Below are 20,278 nucleotides of genomic sequence, written 5' to 3' on the forward strand. Positions count from 1 at the left end.
TGTGGAGTTTCCGCTTAGTTCCTCAGAAATCCCATTTTAGAAGACAAAAGTGGGTGCTGCATGGTACTAGGTTATCTTGAAATTCTGGATTACACAAATTGAAGCAAGTTTCTTAACTGCAGACATCCAGGAGACTTTAATATGTTTGTGTGCCAGGTGCCTTGGGAAGGAGGGCAGAAGCTGAGTGGACAAGTGGACAAGACATGAAGATTATGTAGTATTTCTTAGATTTAGTCATCTACAGACCCTTGTAATTCCCACCCCCTTGTATCTCCCCAGCCCATAAACACACATGTGCATTTTCGCGGAAAACGTACAAAAACTGAGAGACTCCTCAAATAACCCTGCTTCAATGATTATCAACACATCCCAGTCTTGTTTCATCTATACCCTAACTTGAACCCCTAGTTATTTTGAAGGAAATACTCGACTTGGATATTTTTATCAGTATATAATGCACTATGTACCTCTTAAAAGAAAACAGTCTTAATTCCAGTATAATTTACATAGTGTTACATTGTTTCCGGGTGTCCAATACAGTGATTCAACAATTTTATGCATGACTCAGGGCTCCTCGATGTAAGTGCACTCTAAATCCCCATTGCCTCTTTCAGCCAGCCTCCCCACCCACCCAGGCTCCTGCAACCACCTGTTTGTTCTCTAGAGTTAAAAGTCTTTTTCTTTTTTTTTTTTTTAAAGATTTTATTTATTTATTTGGCAGAGAGAGATCATAAGTAGGCAGAAAGGCAGGCAGAGAGAGTGAGAGGGAAGCAGGCTCCCCGCTGAGAAGAGAGCCCGATGTGGGACTCGATCCCAGGACCCCGAGATCATGACCTGAGCCGAAGGCAGCGGCTTAAACCACTGAGCCACCCAGGCGCCCCCAAAAGTCTTTTTCTTTATTCATTTGTTTTGTTACTTAAATTAAGAATATTTTTTAAAAAAATAGCCAGGATACCATTATCTCAGCTTTAAAAAGTTAATGCTAATTGATTTATTTCCCCAACTAAATTATGTCCTCAGGGCTACTCAAATTCTAGCTTGCATTCAGATCATCTGGTAATCCTGTTACACTGAAGAATGGCTCAGGTGGCCCCGGTGGTGACAGAGGCTGCCTCCCCCCTTTTTAAGATTCTACACTCCTAGCAAGCTCAAGTGGTATTTTAAAAATAATGTGTCCCCCATCATATCTAACACAATGACAGGCACCAAATTTTAATGGGAAAATGCTTCTTGAATTATATGCCACTTTATTTTTTGCAAGGGCTGTATACGCAATTAATGAATCACTGACACTACATGAAAAACCAGTGACAGCCTGGATGCTGGCTAACTGAACATAATAAAAAAATAAAAATTAAAAAAACTGAAAAACAAAAAATTTTTTAAAGAATAAGTGGTCAAAAAGGTTCTCCTAAGCAACTTAAAATATTAAGTTTTTCTTCTGTCAAATGGTACACAAGAACTTTCCTGTTAAATGGTGAGTTCCCATGTTTTTCAAGGCAAAATTCCTGACACATAAAGGATTGACTACTAAAAAGACCAGAACTCATTTCCTGGCTTGAAAGCAGTGAAAAATGTAAGTAGCTGCAGAGGAGAAGACCAAAGTGGGCAGAGCTCAGAGGTCACCACTGCAAACCGAAAAATGCAAGCAAAAACAAAAAGCAAAACAAAACCACCACCAAAAGAAAAAAAAAAAAAAAAACAATCTAAATGCTGTGCCTCCCAAAGAAAACCAATTACCAGCTCTATGAGAGCTCAGGCTACCAAGAACAATATTATCACAGGCAAACAAACAAACAAAAAACCTATATCTTTAATAATAAAGAAATACACAAACAGATGCAAAATAGTTCCAAAGCATTTCTCGGAGGTCTGAAGGAAACGTTCCTGGAAAAATACCATATGAAGCGAAAGTGTTTAGCTGTTTAATGAAATACTCTGCAAAATCTGAAATGCTATTAGGGCCAAGATGTCTAGTTCACTCTCATGCTGTACCTTTACACAGCAGACCTCTATGCATGGTGACCTTATTCTTCCATCTGCTCATATGCAACTGATGAAATCGGACCAATAAAAATGAATCTTTAAAGATATTTTTCAAAATATGAAGCACTGATAGACTTCCGCTCCGGTCTAGATGAAGTAACTGGGACTGGATTTGCCCTAGCAGCTGAAAATAACCACCAAAAAAACAAAAACAAAAACAAAAAACTGATTTCAAGGGGCATCTGGGTGGCTCAATTGGTTAAGCGACTACCTTCAGCTCGAGTCGTGATCCGAGGGTCCTGGGATGGAGTCCCACATCGGGCTCCCTGCTTCTCCCTCTCCCTCTGCTGCTCTGCCTGCTTGTGTTCTCTTACTCTATCAAATAAATAAATAAAATCTTTAAAAAAAAAAAAACTGATTTCAAAACCTTAACCATTAAGGCAGAGTTTGCAGGGCAGGTGATGGAAAGGAAAGAACTACAGAGCACTCTGGAGATCCTGTAGAAGGGCTCCCTTAAAGCTTCCGCTCACTATCATCATGCCTAGGAAAACTACTCAAGGCCAGGAAAAGAACCACCAGTAAGGATTAATGGGCGCAAGTACTGGAAATCACACACAGCCAGAAGGGAAAATCTCAGGGTTCACAGAGCACTGGGTGGAGTACTCAAAAGGATTTTGCCATATTAGGGAAACAAAACTGGCCCTAAAACAAATGTACCTCCGTCCCCATGAGCAAAATTTAAAACAAGACCTGAAAGGACCATAATGTCCAAGTAACTTAACCAAATCCTAGAACAAAATTCAGGAATATTTACAAGAAAACAAAGACATCTGCTATCAGTACCCAAAAGGTAAAATTCACAATACCTAGTATCCAAAACATATGTTATGTAAAAAGGGGGGAGCAGTTATTAATCAATTGAAATCCAAAAATGACATAAGAAGACAAAATGAGTAAACATTAAAAGTATTATAATACCTGTATTTCATAGGCCAAGAAGCTACAGGAAAGACTGAAGTTCAAGGAGAGCTATTAAAGATTTTATTTCATAAAGACCCAACTCAAATTTCTAGAGCTCAAAACTATAATCTAATAAAAAAATACATTACATAGGGTTAACAACAGATTGGAAATTGTAGAAAAGATTGATGACTTTGAAGACATAGTAATAATAGAGGGGAAAACATAAGCATTCAGTGAGGTGTGGGACTTGAAGTGCCTAAAATACTTAGATAAATCTGACCAACAATATGTAAGACTACACACTGAAATCTATTTAAAAAATTGATCAGTGAAATTAAAGAATTAAATGAAAAAATACATCTATTCAGGGATAAGAAGACTCAACATGACAAAGATGTCAATTTTCCTATATCACTTTGTACATTCAATGCAATCCCAACCAAAATCCCAGGTTTTACTGTACAAATTTGCTAGCTAACTCAAAAACTGATATCAGAAAAAAATAAAATAAAATTGATGCAGAAATGCAAAGGACCTAGAATACCCAAAATAACTTTTGTTTTAAGTAGGCTCCATGGAGCCCAATGAGGGGCCTGAACTCACAACCATGATGAGATCAAGACCTGAGCCAAAATTCAGAGTGGAGCGCTTAACCAACTGAGTCACCCCAGCACCCCATCCAAAGTAACTTTTAAAAAGTAGGGTAACAGGGGCGCCTGGGTGGTTCAGTGGGTTTCAGCCTCTGCCTTTGGCTCAGGTCATGATCTCAGGGTCCTGGAATCAAGTCCCACATTGGGCTCTCTGCTTGGCAGAGAGCCTGCTTCCCCCTCTCTCTCTGCCTGCCTCTCTGCCTACTTGTGATCTCTCTCTGTCAAGTAAATAAATAAAATCTTTAAAGAAAAAAAAAAAATTGGGTACAGGTGGAGAGCATACACTGTCTTCAAGACTTAAAAAAGCAACAATCAAGACTGTGTGGTAATGTCATCAAGATAAACAGATGAGTGAAATAGACTAGAGAATCAAGAAACAGACCCACATTAGTCAACTGATTTTTGACAGATATGCAAGAAGCAAGCATAATCTGTTTAATGAATGGTGTTGGAACAATAGGATACTCTTGCATAAAAAAATAAACTGGAAAAAAGACAGGGATGCTGTGTTTGTCCCTATCTTGATGTGAGTAGTGGTCATACAGGTAAAAATTCATCAAGCCATATACTTAATATATGTGCACTTGAGTATTTGCATGTATACCTCAAAAATGGAGACAAATAAAGTCAGTGTATAAGTTAGCATAGAGAAGGGCGCCTGGCTGGCTCAGTCAATAGAGCATGCGACTCTTGATCTTGGGGTTATGAGTTCGAGCCCCACATTAGGGGGTAGAGATTACTTAAAAATAGGTTAGCATATACAGTAAGCTCCTATATTTATTTTAAAAATAATATTTTTGTTTGAAATAAAAGAATTTCTATCCATCCATCCAATATTTTGTACATGCATATACGCACACCCAGAGACACAGCAAAGTCTGGAATTAGGTTCAGCTAATATCAATGACAGTGACTGGAATAATCCCATCTTCTTGCATTTCTACTGTTTGAATATGTAACAATATATTGTTTTGAATTATAACATTGTTTGAATTATAACAATACAGTCAATTTTTTAAAACTGGAAGCAAAGTTATTAATAGTGTTTAATTCTGGGTAAAGAGAATATGAGAGTTTATATTTTCTTCTCTGTAATTTTCTATATATTTTTAATTCTCCCACTTAAAAAGTATTTATATAACTCCAAACTATGTATAGCAACTATATATAGCAACATGAAAAAATGCTCTTATGCTAAAAAAAGTTGATATAATTACAACTATTGAAGTTCTGTAAGTACCTAGACAAGACCCACACAAACACCTTATAAAGGAAAACAGGTAATATTTAGGAAATGAGATTGTTGGACTTATTTTTTTTAATAACTTTTTTTTTTTTTACAAGTTTTTGCAACACAAAAATGGGGATGTGGCAGTGACAAGAAGGGAACAAAACACATAGAGTGTTGTTGAAGATCCCACATAGGTCCAACAATGGAAAACAGAAATCACCTTTTCCATAAATGGTGCTCGAACAACTGAACATCCACCTGCAAAAAAGTGAATCTAGATACAGATCTTAGAGCCTTCACAAAAATTAACTTGAACTGTATAACCTGAACTGGATAGCCAAGTACAAGACTTAATATGAAACTCTCAGACGTGAACACTGGATGATCGTGAGTACGGCACAGAGTTTTTAGGTTACAATGCCAAAGACATGACCCATCACAGAAATCACTAATGATTCATTAAAAGTACAAACTTCTGCTCTGGGAAAGACTCTGTCAAGAGAATAAGACAAGCCACAGACTGGGAGAAAATACTTGCAACACACATATATCTGCATACATCCAGCTGTAACACACAACTAAATGATAGGGAGACAATTACTCCCCTCTTACTCACAACGGACTTAATAAAGACAATCATCAGAAACATCCAGTTTCTGGCCAGGGCTTGGGAAAACAGGTGAGCGAATACACCACTCGTGGGAGCGAAAATGACCATCTTTCTGGAGGATATGTGGACTCTCTGAAATACAGCACCGGTCTACTCCCTGATGTACACGAATGCTCACTGTTTTAACAGAAGATTTTTAAAAAGAAAAGAAAAAGAAACAACTTAAGCGTTTGTTATAAAAAAGGGATGGGAGAGGGACCACTAAGCAAACAGATTATGGTGTATCCATACGACAGAATGCTACATAGCCGCTAAAAAGATTGAGATAGATCAGTATGTGTTACTAGAGAAGATCTCCAGAATAAAGAAAAACAGGCAAATGAATAAAGGGTCAAAAATATACATAGTATGATCCCATTTGTTTAAAGAAAATATAATTTTAATGAATATTCCTTAAGTGTATATAAATTCATAAGCATTATATATTAAAATATTAAATATTTTAAAATGTATATTCTGGTTTAAAGATTATACATTCATGCATACTTAAATACAATTTTCTATTCCTCTCAAGGAACCAAAGGTACATCAGGAAGGATATGAACAGGGTGAAAAGTCTTCATTTTTTATTTTATTCCTCTTGAAATATTTGAATTTTCTTATATAACTAAATTTTAAATATTATGTATTTTAATGGCAAAAGGGTTATGTAGGCAAAGAGATCATAGGCCTTTCAATTCGCTGGTTTATAAACTTTCTGTCTTTAATCTAATAAATGTTTTATACTTTATGTCTGTTTATATTTTATGTTTTATATGCACACATAAGCATATATATTTAAATCTAGTTTCTGTGGCTGACTCCCAAATTATCAATAATTACCATCTTAATTCAGCTACACAAGGTTGCTTGGTTACAAAGTGAACATTCTGACAAATGGAATCAAACATTCAAGCCAAACTGGAAAGGTTATTTCTAACAGAAAATTAGCATCATATCCTGGGGGTTCTCTGGTGGACATTACAATCAAGTTTCTAACCAGATCCTCAAAGAATCTGAGAAGCAGCAGATCCTGAAAACGAAGAAATGAACACCTGCAAGCGTTCTCTACGCCAAACTGTGTTAGCCCCTCCTGTACCCTCTTAAATTTCTCCCAAAACCAAAGATCATATTATTATCCCATTTCACAATTGTACTAGATACAGTGGTCTGAAGTAACTGGTCCAAGGTAATTGTACGTGGGTAACACAATCTGGTAAGTTTCTACTAACTACACCTCAACGTCCACCGGACACTATGACCATATCTATCCACTGTGAGTAGTGGCTTAAAAAAAAAACAAACCTGACTATCACCCAACATTACACCTCTCTGCCTCAAAGCCTTCAGGAAATCCCAATGTTAAGAATTACACATGGGGTTAGAAACTAAGACATGGATTCCCAAGATACTAATTCTTCATGTTTAGCAGGAAAAGGGGGTGGGGATTATTCTGCCCCTTCTATCCACATATGCTATCACATGTCCCAAGACTTCGGGGAGAAAAAAGTGTTTAGTCTCCAGACAGCCTAGCAGTAATTTTCCAAACAGTACTGCATCCCCGGTGCCAAGATGTCCCAGGGTGCAAAGGGAGTGGAAACCCAAAAAACCATAGTGAGCCAGGCTCAGATGAAGAGAAGACGTGTTACTAGAAACAACACCCACCACCTAACAACAACTTCGAGGACTCTGCTCCAGAATGACCACGTTCCTTTCTGCCACAAACTGTGTCATGGACCTCAAAGCTATTTGTTCAAAGCCCTGATCAAAGCCTGGACCCCTTCAACAAAGCTTGCTTTGAATTAAAAGTGGGGCTGACCAAAACACTCTTGGAGGAGGAAGGGAATTTAACAGGTGTCTACAATAAAGGATTTTCTAAGTTTTTGAAATTCCAACTTCTGTGAAGACATGAAAGTTGATGAAAACGTGAGCCCTCGACTGCCTTCAAAACTCCTTGACATCTGTAACCAGAGTCTGTCCACAAAAGCTCTGCTCTGAGGTTTTCGTAAGGTCGCCTAAAGTCACAGCCAAAGTTTGTCTTCCCAATTAAATGGTCTATTAAAGGCCAACTTATAAAGAGAAGAGAGTCAACATTTAATTGGAAAGCAAATCACCTAACAGTAAGAGGTAGACACATTTCCCAATTAAAAATCTGACAAGAACTCACAAAAATAAAACAGCATCTCCAAAATGCCATCTTGCCCATTCCCCATTTAGAAAGGCTGCCTGCTCCGATTTCACACCAAAGAAAAGGGTAGAGGGGAAATCAATAAAAAGTAGGAAAATGCTGTGTGTGCGCGCACACGTGTAAAACTGTCCAAATTTACAACAGCAGGTGATCGCAACTCTGTCCACCCAATTAGTTTCATTTTAAAGGGCCAGTGGCAAGACTTCAAACCAAAAGCTGCATTAGCAGTGGCCTCTGACAGACTCGGTCCCAAGCACCATCCATCTCCTCATCAAAGCCCCACTTCCCAGCCTGAGGATCTCTTCTGCAATACCCCGGGAGTCTACCCTTTGAAACATCTGACTGTCCAGAAATATTTTTATTCAACACTTTTTAAATGGTTAAGAATTTAATTTATGAGTCTTGAGGTACTTAAATACCCATCGACCAAAATGTGACATTTTCACTACTCTAGACTTCTTGAAAATGTTTTGATTTTTAAATGCTTCAAAGTGATGAATGATCATACCAGCAAAATAGTTATTATTTATTTGGTACCATAGATAAAAAGAGTGATGAGATTTGGCTGGTTCCCATGTCTATACTTAATATGTCCTTGGGCTGAACCCTTATCCACCTGCTGTTTTCTTATCCAGTGTTAAAAGATGACTAGCAATAAATGCTGTTTCAGGGCACCTGGGTGGCTCAATGGGTTAGGTCTCTGCCTTTGACTCGGGTCATGATCTCAGGATCCTGGGATAGAGCGCTACATCGGGCTCTCTACTCAGCGGGGAGCCTGCTTCCTCCTCTCTCTCTGCCTGCCTCTCTGCCTACTTGTAATCTCTGTCAAATAAATAAATAAAATCTTTTTAAAAAAAGATAAAGCTAAACTAATCAAACTTTTCAAAGGATTATCACTGACTCATTTATCTGGTAACAAAATGACAGGTCCAAGGAAACATAAAAGAGAACTGGCATGTATCAATATATCCTCAAGAAGGCTCAGATTTTATAAACATGAACCTAAAATGGATTCGGGAAAGCTTTGGTCTTCGAGAGAGAATCTGAAAAGAGGTTAAGGAGAAGAAGTAATCCAAGTTTAACATGAGGAAGAATCATGAATACAATGTTGCAAGAAGGGGTAACACAAAGAATACAAACTGAACAGAGAGACAAAGCATCTTCAGAGTAACAACAATTTACTAACAAGAAATATACATTCCCCATTTCCCCTCCTCAATTTTGTAAGGAAATTGACATATAACACCATAGTCGTTTAAGGTATACAACATGATTTAATATATTATGTATATTGCAAAATGATTACAATAATAAGGTTAGTTAACATGCACCCATCTCAGTTACAATTTCTTTTTCTTGTAATAGAACCTTTAAGATCTACTCTCTTAGCAACTACATTCCCCACTCTATTCTCCTCTGAAGTACTCTCCCCTGCTTCTCCCCACCCAAACACCAAAGTAATACTACCATCCTACTCTCATTAACTGCCACTGTTCATGAAATTTAAACCATTGCATACGTTCAAAAAGCACATCAGGGAGGAAAAAACAAAGAGAGAAAGCTGGCAACACTCTCAGGCCAAACCCACAATTTTCCTGTGACTCAAAGAAATATTGAAATATAAAAATCAACACTCAAGAAGCAACAACAACTAGTCTTAAATAAGGTCATATGTAACCATGAACTCTAATCCTTACTAAACTTGCCCAGAATGTTAGATCTGGACCCTCCATTATACTATGCTAGTTAACAGTAACAAAAGTATTATGCAAGTGGTCTGCGGTCAAGGTTAAAGAAGAAAAATGAAAAACATTAATACACAACAGAATTCAGCATAAAAACTGTGTAGGCCTAAATCATGACAATACGTGAAGGTAATATAGATGGGCTTAAGAGGGAGGTGAACAACCACAAATCATATGCCACCCCATCCAGAGGGAGAGTCCCCCTGAAGAACAAAGGAACAGACAACCAAAGGCAATGTGTTTCTGAATCAGCATCAGTTTAAAAAACAAAACACAAAAAAACCAAAAAACTTCAGTTTGGTTTTTATGCTTTTTTCAAATGTAGGATGTAGGGCATTTAGAATGAATGTAACTGGCACTTAAGAAAACTGATACACAGCGGAAAAGAAATGGGTGAAGCCTACAGAATCAGAAATGCACAGATGAAATGGTATGTTTATATATAGCTGTTACCTTCCCTAACCCCCACTACACTTGACCACTCCTACTTCTGGATTCCCATATTTCACTCCTGTTTCTAGTCTTCTAGTCTGTCACAGTTTTTACTTCCATATTTTATCCCTCAAGTGAACTATACTCTGAAGGGTAACATCATGTCTGATTCGTCTTTGCTAAACTCAGGGAATTCACTCAATTGCTCAACAAATATTTATAAAGTATGTATTAACTCCGAGGCACCATAGTACAAACTGGCACTAAATACATCGTTGAAGTGAATGCTGACTATAAGGCAGACAAAATAAAGAAGTTCAAAAAAGAATCCAAATAAATTCATGAATTAGAACTCCACAAAGGATTAAGATGGTATGCTACCATCTCTCCAATCTAGTTGGAGTTTCAGTATCATGAAACAAACATCTACACTGCCTGTCCTGTCACAATTATGTGGGTCCACACTAGACCAGGGCTCTCTTTGCATGGCCCACCGAGTTTATGAAGCATTTCCACACAGAGAACAATTCTTATGTCAAAAAAAAAAACAACAAAAAAACAAGCCAGTAATAATTTCATAATCTTAAACTAGAAGCCCCTAAAAAACACCCATGAGCTCGTCTTTATCAGTCCAGGAGTGTTAGACTATTTTAAAATTCAATCTATTCTTATATTCAAACCCTTACTAACTACCAGGTACTGTTGAGGCTGAATTTAAAAAAAAAAAAAAAAATCATCAGGACATTGCAGGGGCCCTCCTAGAACTCAACCAGAAGTTTAGCATGGGGCGGGGATTTACTTTATGAAAAATTCCCGAGTTGACATTCAAATGTCAACAACGTAAAAACGTGTTATAATACATTTTATTCAGGTTGTTGTAATCACTTCCTGTATCATCCTTAACGATGTCCGAAAGGATTCCCCACCCTTACTTTATTTCACATTTTTAAAAAAGGAGCCCCTAAAAGGTCCACCACTCCCACTCCCACCATGCATATTCTGGGAAAATAACGTGCATAGAGGATAACCCGAAATTTGTTTTGTTTTGAAGGAACAGACCGGGATAGGAAGGCAGAATAACAATGGAAAACGACTGTACGCCTTCCAACCCACAGCCCTTCTACAAGCTCACTACAGGCTCTTGTATTGGAGGCTGTGGCCATTCACAGGTGGTTGGAGGTGTCCGAAGTGTGAGAACACAATCTGCAACTCGTGACAGTAGCCCCCGGACTTCAGGGCCTTACACCCAGAAATCCAGGAAACAAGGCGCCTTCCCCAAGGGAGCGCTGCTGAAGGCAATCCCTAAATAAACGCTGTGTGAATAAATGAACACTCCTGGCTGTCTCGACCAAGCGCCAAACAGCGTGCTTCTAGGGCCCACGGACCCGAATGCAAAGCTCAGGTCCGAAAGACAAGACAGCGAGGCAGGGCTCCTCCCTTTAGCCCAACCCCAGAGAAAATGGGGGAACTTGCGGGGGCCCTTGGGAGGGGCTGGGGGGAGGCAAGGAGGAAGGGGGAGGGGTCGGCAGGGTGGAACCCAGCTAACCCTTCTCCCTTCCAAAGCGGAGGTCGAGCCGCTGCCCGCTGCCCCCTGTCCCCTGACCCTGCCTCCTGCCTCCCTCACCTGATCACAGAGATGAGCAGCCCCGAGGGGTCTTTGCTTTTGCTGACTGTGCTTCTGTATTTCCCACCAGCCGCTTCTGCCGCCATCTTGGTACCGGGCGGAGGTGGGGGAACCGGTGGGTAAGAAGGGACCAAGCGAACGTAAACTCTGTAATCGACCCCGCTGGGGAGTAACCAATGGAAGAAGAGAAGTTCGGAGACGCGAAACCGGATAGTCCAATCGCTGAACTAAGGAGGTGGGACTGAGGAAGCAAGTTTCGCGGTCTCGCTTTCGCTCTAAGCACTCTGGGAATTGTAGTTTCTTTCCGGGGTTCCTGGGAGCGCAGGAAAACTAGACCAGTGGCAACTTGGTGAAGTCTCCTAATGACTGATTTGTATTTATTCTGATCTGGTCTGGGTTTGGTTTTGTTTTGTTTTCCAGTTTCCTTTTTTTTTTAGAATTTTATCATGTTTTTAATCAAATTTATCTTACAATGCCACAAAGAGTATATAGGGGTGTGTTTTTACGTGGGCGGGGGTATTTCTATGAGCAAAATTTGACTTTAAACACAAGTGGTTTAAAAAACAGTTTAATACCTAGGGGCGCCTGGGTGGCTCAGGGGGTTAAGCTTCTGCCTTCGGCTCAGGTCATGATCTCGGGGTCCTGGGATGGAGTTCCCCATCGGGCTTTCTGTTCAGCGGGGAGCCTGCTTCCCCCACCCCCTCTGCCTGCCCCTCTGCCTGCCCCTCTGCCTGCCCCTCTGCCTGCCTCTCTGCCTGCCTCTCTGCCTGCTTGTGCGCTCGCTCGCTCTCTCTGTCAAAAAAGTAAATAAAATGTTTAAAAAAAAGAAAATTAGTACTTAGGGCTTCTTAGGTAGCAAAACAGCTCTCTTGAAAATCAGCCCTCGACACACAGAAAAATTAAAAATTTAAATCAAATAAATAAAAACAATTCAATAAAATGCGAAAATAAGACACGAGAATGCTTTTCTTTAGAGAATAAATGCTTATTCTCTAAAACTAAATGTTTTTACATTCGTTTTATGTGTGAGTTCAGCTATCTTCCGGTGTGCTTGTATTTCCAGATTATCCTAAAAAAAAATACCTGCAAAAACATGCAAATTAGATATTGACCAAAAGACCAAAAAGCAAAACTGACCAATTTGCAGATTTTTTTCTTCCCAAGCTAAATAAAATATACATAGTAATAGGGGCGCCTGGGTGGCTCAGTGGTTTAGGCCTCTGCCTTCGGCTCAGGTCATGGTCTCAGGGTCCTGGGATCGAGCCCCACATTGGGCTTTCTGCTCCGCGGGGAGCCTGCTTCCTCGTCTCTCTCTGCCTGCCTCTCTGCCTAGTTGTGACCTCTCTCTCTGTCAAATAAATAAATAAAATATTAAAAATATATATATACATAGTAATACTGTACTTGTGTTTTCTTAATATTTTTCCCGGTAGGTTTTTATATTTCTTGCATTTGACTCCACTGGCTTAGTCATTAATTCAGAACATGAAATAAATAAGAAACAAAGATTAGTGTGCATATGAAAAAGCATAAATCAAGGAACAAGAGGAAAAATAAATATGAAACAGGAGGGAAGGATGCTGCTTGATAGCAGTAAAGACTTAAAGAACTTCAAAGATGAGGGTGCGTGGGTGGCTCAGTGGGTTAAAGCCTCTGCCTTTGGCTCTAGTCATGATCCCAGGGTCGTGGGATCCGGCCCCACATCGGGCCCCACATCGGGCTCTCTGCTCTGCAGGGAGCCTGCTTTCTCCTCTCTCTCTCTGCCTGCCTCTCTGCCTACTTGTGATCTCTGTCTGTCAAATAAAGAAATAAAATCTTAAAAAAAAACAAACAAAAAAAACTTCAAAGACGAAGAGAATGCAAATTCAGATGCTCTGGAGTTGTAGAGATGCAAACACAGAACACATCAACTACCTTTACTGAGAAAACATAGAAGTATTAAATAAATTGTAGAACATCCATATATGAGGATATAACATATAGCCACTGGAAATCATAATTTTAATGGCTTTTAATGAAAGTGAGGTTTTCATGGTTTAAGTACAAAAAGCAGGCTAGAAAGTTAAATAGCTTATATACAGAGAGAAAAGTAATTTTCCCTAGTGGCTAAGAATGCAAGCAGTAGGGAAACACCATGATCATTGCAGTTGATGCAGAAAAGATCTTTTCACAAAATCCAATACCCTTTTCACAATGAAATACTTGGAAAACTAGAAATGGAGGGGAACTTCTTCAACATGATAAAGAATATTTATTAAAAACACACAGCTAACATCATATTCAATGGTGAAAAACTGAAAGCCTTCCAGCTGTGATCAGGCACAGGATAAGGACACCCACTTTTGCCACTTCTATTCAACATAGTACTAGAAATTCTAGCCAGAGCAATTAGGCAAGAAAAATGATAAAAAGCATCTAAATTGGAAAGGAAGATGTGAAACTGTTTGTAGACAATATGATTTTACATATGGAAATCCTAAAGACTTTTTAAAAAAATGATTAAAGCCAATAAATTAACTCAGCAGGAGTTAATATAAAGTCAAGAAAAATCGGGGGAAAAAAAGAAAAGAAAAATCGGTAGTCTTTTTATACACTAACAATGAACAATCCAAAAGAAACTTAACGAAGTAATTCCATTTACAATCACAATAATATATTTAGGAATAAATTTAACCAAGGAAATGAAAGACTTCTACACTGAAAGCTACAAAACATTGGTGAAATAAATTGAAGAACTAAGTAAATAGAAAGACATCCTGTGTCCATGAATTGGAAGACAATATAGTTAAGATATCAATGTTCCCTAAAGCTATGTATAAACTCAATGCAATTCCCATGAAAATTCCAATGACTTTTTTTTGCCAAATTGAAAAAACTGATCTTAAAATTCATATAGAATTGCAAGGAGCCCAAACAGTCAAAGCAATCTTTAAAAAGAACAAATTTGGAGAACTGAGTCTTCTTAATTTCAAATTTACTAAGAAGCTATAGTAATCAAAAGTGTGGCACTTACATAAACACATAGATAAACAGAATAGTACACAGAGCCCTGAAATGAACCCAAATATCTAAGATTAATTGATTTCCTACAACAGTGCCAATATCATTCAATGGAAAAAGAAAATTCTTTTCAACAATGATTCAGGGAAAACTGTATATACATGTGCAAAAGAATGAAGGTGGATCCTGTCTTAGTCCACTCAAGCTACTATAACATACCGCAGACTGGGTAGCTTATAAACAACGGAAACCTATTTCTTCCATTTCTGGAGGCTTTGAGTCCAAGACAAAGGTGTCAGCATAGTCATGTTCCAGTGAAGTCTCTCCTCCTGGTCAGCACCTTCATCCTGTGTCCTCAGTAGTGGAAGGGATGAGGAATTCTGTGAAGTCTCTTTTACAAGAACACTAATCCCTAATCACCTCTTATCTCCTAATACTATTGGCTTTGGGGGTTAGGATTCAACATATGAATTTGCAGGTCAGGGAGAATACAGTCAGACCTCACAACATATGATAAAATTTAACCCAAAATGGATCAAAGACCTAGATATAAGAGATAAAATTCTTAAAAGAAAAAATGAGGTAAATCCTTAGGACCTTAGATTTGGCAATGGATTTTTATATATCCCACCAAGATTATGAACAACAAAGGGAAAAATAGATGACTTGGATTTCACCAAAATTAGAAACTTTTGTGTACCAAAGGACACGATCAAGAAAGTAAAAAAGACACCCCACAGGGTGTGAGAAAATATACACGAATCATATCTCTGATTTGAGTCTTGTATCCAGCATATGGAAAGAATCCTTAGAACTCAACCGCAAAAGACAGAAACTCCAATTAAAAACTGGGCAATGGACTAGAGTAGACATTTCTCCAAGGGAAATATACAAATGGGCAACAAACACTTGAAAAGATGCTCAACGACATTAGTCACCAGGGAAATGTAAATCAAAACCACAGTGAGATACCACTTCACACCCACTAGTATGGCTACAATTTTAAATACCAGAAAATAGGGGCACCTGGGTGGCTCAGTGGGTCAAAGCCTCTGCCTTCGGCTCGGGTCATGATCCCAGGATCCTGGGATCGAGCCCCATATCAGGCTCTCTGCTCCACAGGGAGCCTGCTTCCTCCTCTCTCTCTGCCTGCCTCTCTGCCTAGTTGTGATTTCTCTCTGTCAAATAAATAAAATAAAATAAATAAATAAATACCAGAAAATAAATGTTGGCAAGAATGTGGAAGGAAGGAACCCTTCCTTGTACATACATTGTTGGTGGGAATGTAAAATGGTGCAGACAATGTCAAAAACAGTTTGGTGGTTCCTCAAAAAAATTAAAATTACCACATGACCAGGAAATTTGACCCATAGGAATATATCCAAGAGAACTAAAAAGAAGTGCTCAAAAAAACTTGTACACAAACATCCATAGCAGCACTGTTTACAATTGCCAAAGGTGGAAACAACCCAGTGTCTATCATTGGATGAATGTGTTATAATATGTGGTATATGACTGAGGTATAAAGAAAATTTGACATATCCATACAATGGAATATTCTTCAGCCAAAAAGAGGGAATAGAAGACTAATACATGCTATACCTTGATGAATGTTGAAAACATTTTATTAAGTGAAAGAAGCTAGATACAAAAGACTACACAATGTATGATTCTATTTTAATAAAATACCCAAAATGGGAAAATTTGCCCAGATAGAAAGCAGATGTCAGGGTCAAGGACAGGACACCCAAAGTGGGCCACTTTAGCAGATTCAGATTCAGAAAAATCTCTTTACCTCCCCCTCAACTGCTTTAAAAGAATGTAGATAGAAGACCTGCTCCAGGTCCACGGATTACTAACTACATTGCAATATGAACTCGGTGTGGTAGACAGGGAGGGACCTAGCAAGGGCTGTTTGATCAAAGTCTTCTATGTCCCATTGTTTCTGCATGCCCGAGAAAACATTTGTTTATCAAACATATGCTCTTGTTTATCTTCCTATAAACTTCATTCCTTCCCTTTGAAGTCCCGGACCCCGATCCCCTTCTCCTTAGTTCAGGGTGACTTATACACCTCATTCTGCCAGACTGCCTTTAAAATCTCATGTCTCAGGGCACCTGGGTGGCTCAGTGGGTTAAAGCCTCTGCCTTAGGCTCAGGTCGTGATCCCAGGGTCCTGGGATCGAGCCCCGCATCGGGCTCTCTGCTCAACAGGGAGCCTGCTTCCTCCTCTCTCTCTCTCTGCCTGCCTCTCTGCCTGCTTGTGATCTCTGTCTGTCAAATAAATAAATTTTTAAAAAATCTTAAAAAAATAAAATAAAATAAAATCTCATGTCTCTGTGTGTTCCCTGTGCATATGAAACTAAATTTTTATTTTCTCCTGTTAATCTGTGTCGTGTCAATTTGATTCTTAGTCCATCTGGAAGGACTTTGAAGAGCAGAAGAAATTCTTCTTCCCCAACAAAGATTAGTGATTCCCTGGGGTAGGGTAGAGATGGGAACGGGGAATGACTGCTTTACAGACATAGGATTTCCTTTGGGGAAGATGGAAATGTTCTGGAACTTGATAGTGATGATTGCACAATTTTATGAATGAATTAAAACCCACTGAATGATACACTTTAAAGTGGTTAAAACAGTAAATATTATGTTATGTGTATTTGATGGCAATAAAAAAAATTTTAAATGAGGGTTGTGCATAAGAACCACCTAGATTTAATACCAGCTCTTCACTTACTGGCTAGGTTACCTCAGGCAAGTTACTTAACCTTTCTGTGCCTCCGTTTCCTTACTGGTAAAGCAAGTGATAATAAGGAACTCCCTTAGAAAGAGTAATTTGGACACTGTGAGATAAGCGTGATCTGCACTAGGCAAACATCAGCTATTATTGCTAAAAGTAAGATACTAGTTTTGTTTAAAATACACCTTGATGGGTATTATGAAGTTGTTTTGAGGAGCAAGAACACAGATTTTTTTTTCCATTTTTTAACATCTTTCTGCATCTTCCAAATCTTCTATTTGTAGGTTGCCTTTGTAAACGGAGATAAACAAAAGAGCTTTTTTAAAAAGCAAGAATTGGATAGACACCAAAATGGTGGCTACTTTTATCATAAACTGGAAAAGCAATTATGTGATAATTAAATCAGCACACCCCAATTAAACCTTAATTCAATGAATTGCTTTTGCTTCTCTATTTTACTTCCTTTATATCCCACTTCCAGAAGCCTTACCCATTGCACCTATTGTCATCAGGTCACAGGCATACCCTTTCACACTGCCTCTATTCTAGGTGAGCTTCTAAACTAACCCCAAACTTGCACTTAACTGTGAACAATGAGCGAGGGAAAAAAAAAAATCAAGGTAGGGCTTAGTGGGTCTGCCCATTTGTAACCACAGACTCCCAATCTCACCAGGCTACTTGGAACCAGATAAAAGGTATGAAGATCTAAGGGACTGATTATAGACTTTGCTGTGTGGAGGGCTCACCTGCTACACAGAGAAGTAAAAGAAAAGGAAATGATGATAAATCACAGCACCTTCTCAATGCCCAAAGAATAAAAGCATAAAGGCTGCAGATGTTTCAATGGGAAATAAGTAAGGAAGATTAGGATGGCTATAGCAGTCCTCGCAGAATAGGTGGGTTATACTTGAGCTGGACCAAAAAAAAAAAAAAAAAAAAAAAAAAAATAGAGACTTAAACACCAGAACAGGAAGAAAAGAGCCTTCTAGACAAGTGGAGGTGCAAAGTGCCAACATGTATTCTATGTTAAAAGAATAATTTGAATAGAATAAAGCATTCATGGAGAAGAAATGGTGTCATAGGGAAAGAGATCCATGGGGATCTGTTCAGAAAGGACCTTGAACCCCATGGCCCGGCATTGGCTATGTTTTTGCAGTGACGGTGAGAAGCAGTGTATGCTCAGGTCTTGTTTTATATTGTCTATTATATTGTAAACCAGGGCAGACTGTTTCTTATTATTACATTTGTAAATATACCCAGAGGCTCTTAAAGCCACGGGAACATCCAATTAAATTAAAACGCTTTGACCTCTTTGGATGAGAGGCTCTATATAAATCCAAGGTATTGATATTCTTATTATTGCGGATAAATGAAATGTGTGAATAAGGCTACCTCAGCAGCAGATTCATAAAAAAATGCCGGGCCTGGGTGTCTGCAGGATACCTAGCACAGACCCAGCGGATTTGAAAAAGAGTGTTTCATAATGTCAGCCATGCAGGCAGAACTCTGGAAAGAGAGTTATTTCATGTCCTCTTCGATGTCGCCTGCTTATAAGAATCAGCTCACCTAAGATACAAGAAATATGCTTTTGGCATGGCGGAGGAAATCAAGGCACAGCCTATAGGTTAAAACTAGAGGAAAAAAGTGAACGATGCTTTCATCATGGAAAAAACAATGCTTTTATTCAGGATTTCAACTTATCAGCTTTTTCAATGACCTCAGTTTACATAAATCTTACAAAAATATAAGCTTAATTTGAGATATGCACACATTGTATTCTTTTTTTTTTTTTTTAAAGATTTATTTATTTGACAGAGAGAAATCACAAGAGAGGCAGGCAGAGAGAGAGGAAGGGAAGCAGGCTCTCCGCTGAGCAGAGAGCCCGATGCGGGACTCGATCCCAGGACCTCGAGATCATGACCTGAGCCGAAGGCAGCGGCTTAACCCACTGAGCCACCCAGGCGCCCCCACACATTGTATTCTATTGGAGGGAAGTGTTACAAGTAGATCGCAAGAGGCTGTACAAGGTCTCACCTGTTACTGTGTTTGCCACATTCTTGGTACCTGGTGCAGCCTATGTTGTCTATGGGGTTTAATCTTCATGTTGCATCTGAGTTTACTCTTGATGTTGCATTTGAGTTGCATTTGAGGTTAGCCAAGAATAGTCTTTTCAATAATAAAGGGCAACGTTCTAGAAAGGAGAGCGTTCTTTGTTTCTGCGGGACACCAGCCTGACTGCTGGTAGCAAACGCAGCAACTATCCCCCAGGTTCCTCCCAGATTCCAACATCCAACAAACACCAAGTGCATTAAAATGTCCCAGGGACCATGCCTAGCCAATACCTTCTGGGGCTCTCCACCCAGCTTTTCAGCCAGGCCTCAAACTGAATCCACTTTTCCTACCCGCTTCTATTCCCTACTGCCTACTTCCCTTGTGTTTCCCGCTTCAACAAATGGCTCAAAAATCTGTTGAGTGAAAAATCATCCTATGCAATGGGACCAAATATTTGCAAATCATTTATCTAATAAGAATCTAGTATCCAGAAAATAAAGAACTCTTATAGTTCAGCACAAAAAGACAAATAATTCAATTGTTTTTTAATGAGCAAAGTTTCTAATTAGACATTTCTCCAAAGGAGATATACAGATGGCCAACAAGCACATGAAAAGATGATAAACATCATTGGTCCTTAAGGAGATGCAAACCCAAACCACCATGAGAAACTACTTCACACCCACTAGATGGCTATAATTTTTTGAAAAGGAAAATAACAATTGTTGGCAAGTATGTGGAGAAATGGGAAACTAGTGCATCACCTGTGAGAATATAAAATAGCACAGCTACAATGGAAACACAGCGTGGAGGTTCCCCAAATGGTTGAACCCCAAATTACCATATGACTCAGAAATTTTCCATGGAGGTATATACACAAAAGAATTGAAAATAGGTGTCCTAATAAAAATGTATACACAAATGTTTATAGCAGTACTCTTCACAATATCCAAAGTTGGAAAGAACACTAATGTCCATCAATGGGTAGATGGAGAAACAAAATGTGGTAAACCCATACA

At 38.8% G+C, this 20,278-nt stretch overlaps 1 protein-coding gene across 1 annotated transcript in view; it reads right to left on the reverse strand.

The window, feature by feature from the left end:
- Positions 1-11,578, reverse strand: part of EXOC4 (exocyst complex component 4) — a 740,765-nt gene extending 729,187 nt beyond the window's left edge. Inside the window, exon 1 of the mRNA XM_046020865.1 lies at positions 11,469-11,578. Coding sequence (XP_045876821.1) covers positions 11,469-11,554 — 86 coding nt within the window. The 5' untranslated portion in view covers positions 11,555-11,578. The remainder of the gene's footprint in view (positions 1-11,468) is intronic.
- Between the last annotated feature and the right edge of the window lie 8,700 nt (positions 11,579-20,278).

This window comes from Meles meles, chromosome 10, assembly GCF_922984935.1.
Source record: "Meles meles chromosome 10, mMelMel3.1 paternal haplotype, whole genome shotgun sequence".
Taxonomy (NCBI): domain Eukaryota; kingdom Metazoa; phylum Chordata; class Mammalia; order Carnivora; family Mustelidae; genus Meles; species Meles meles.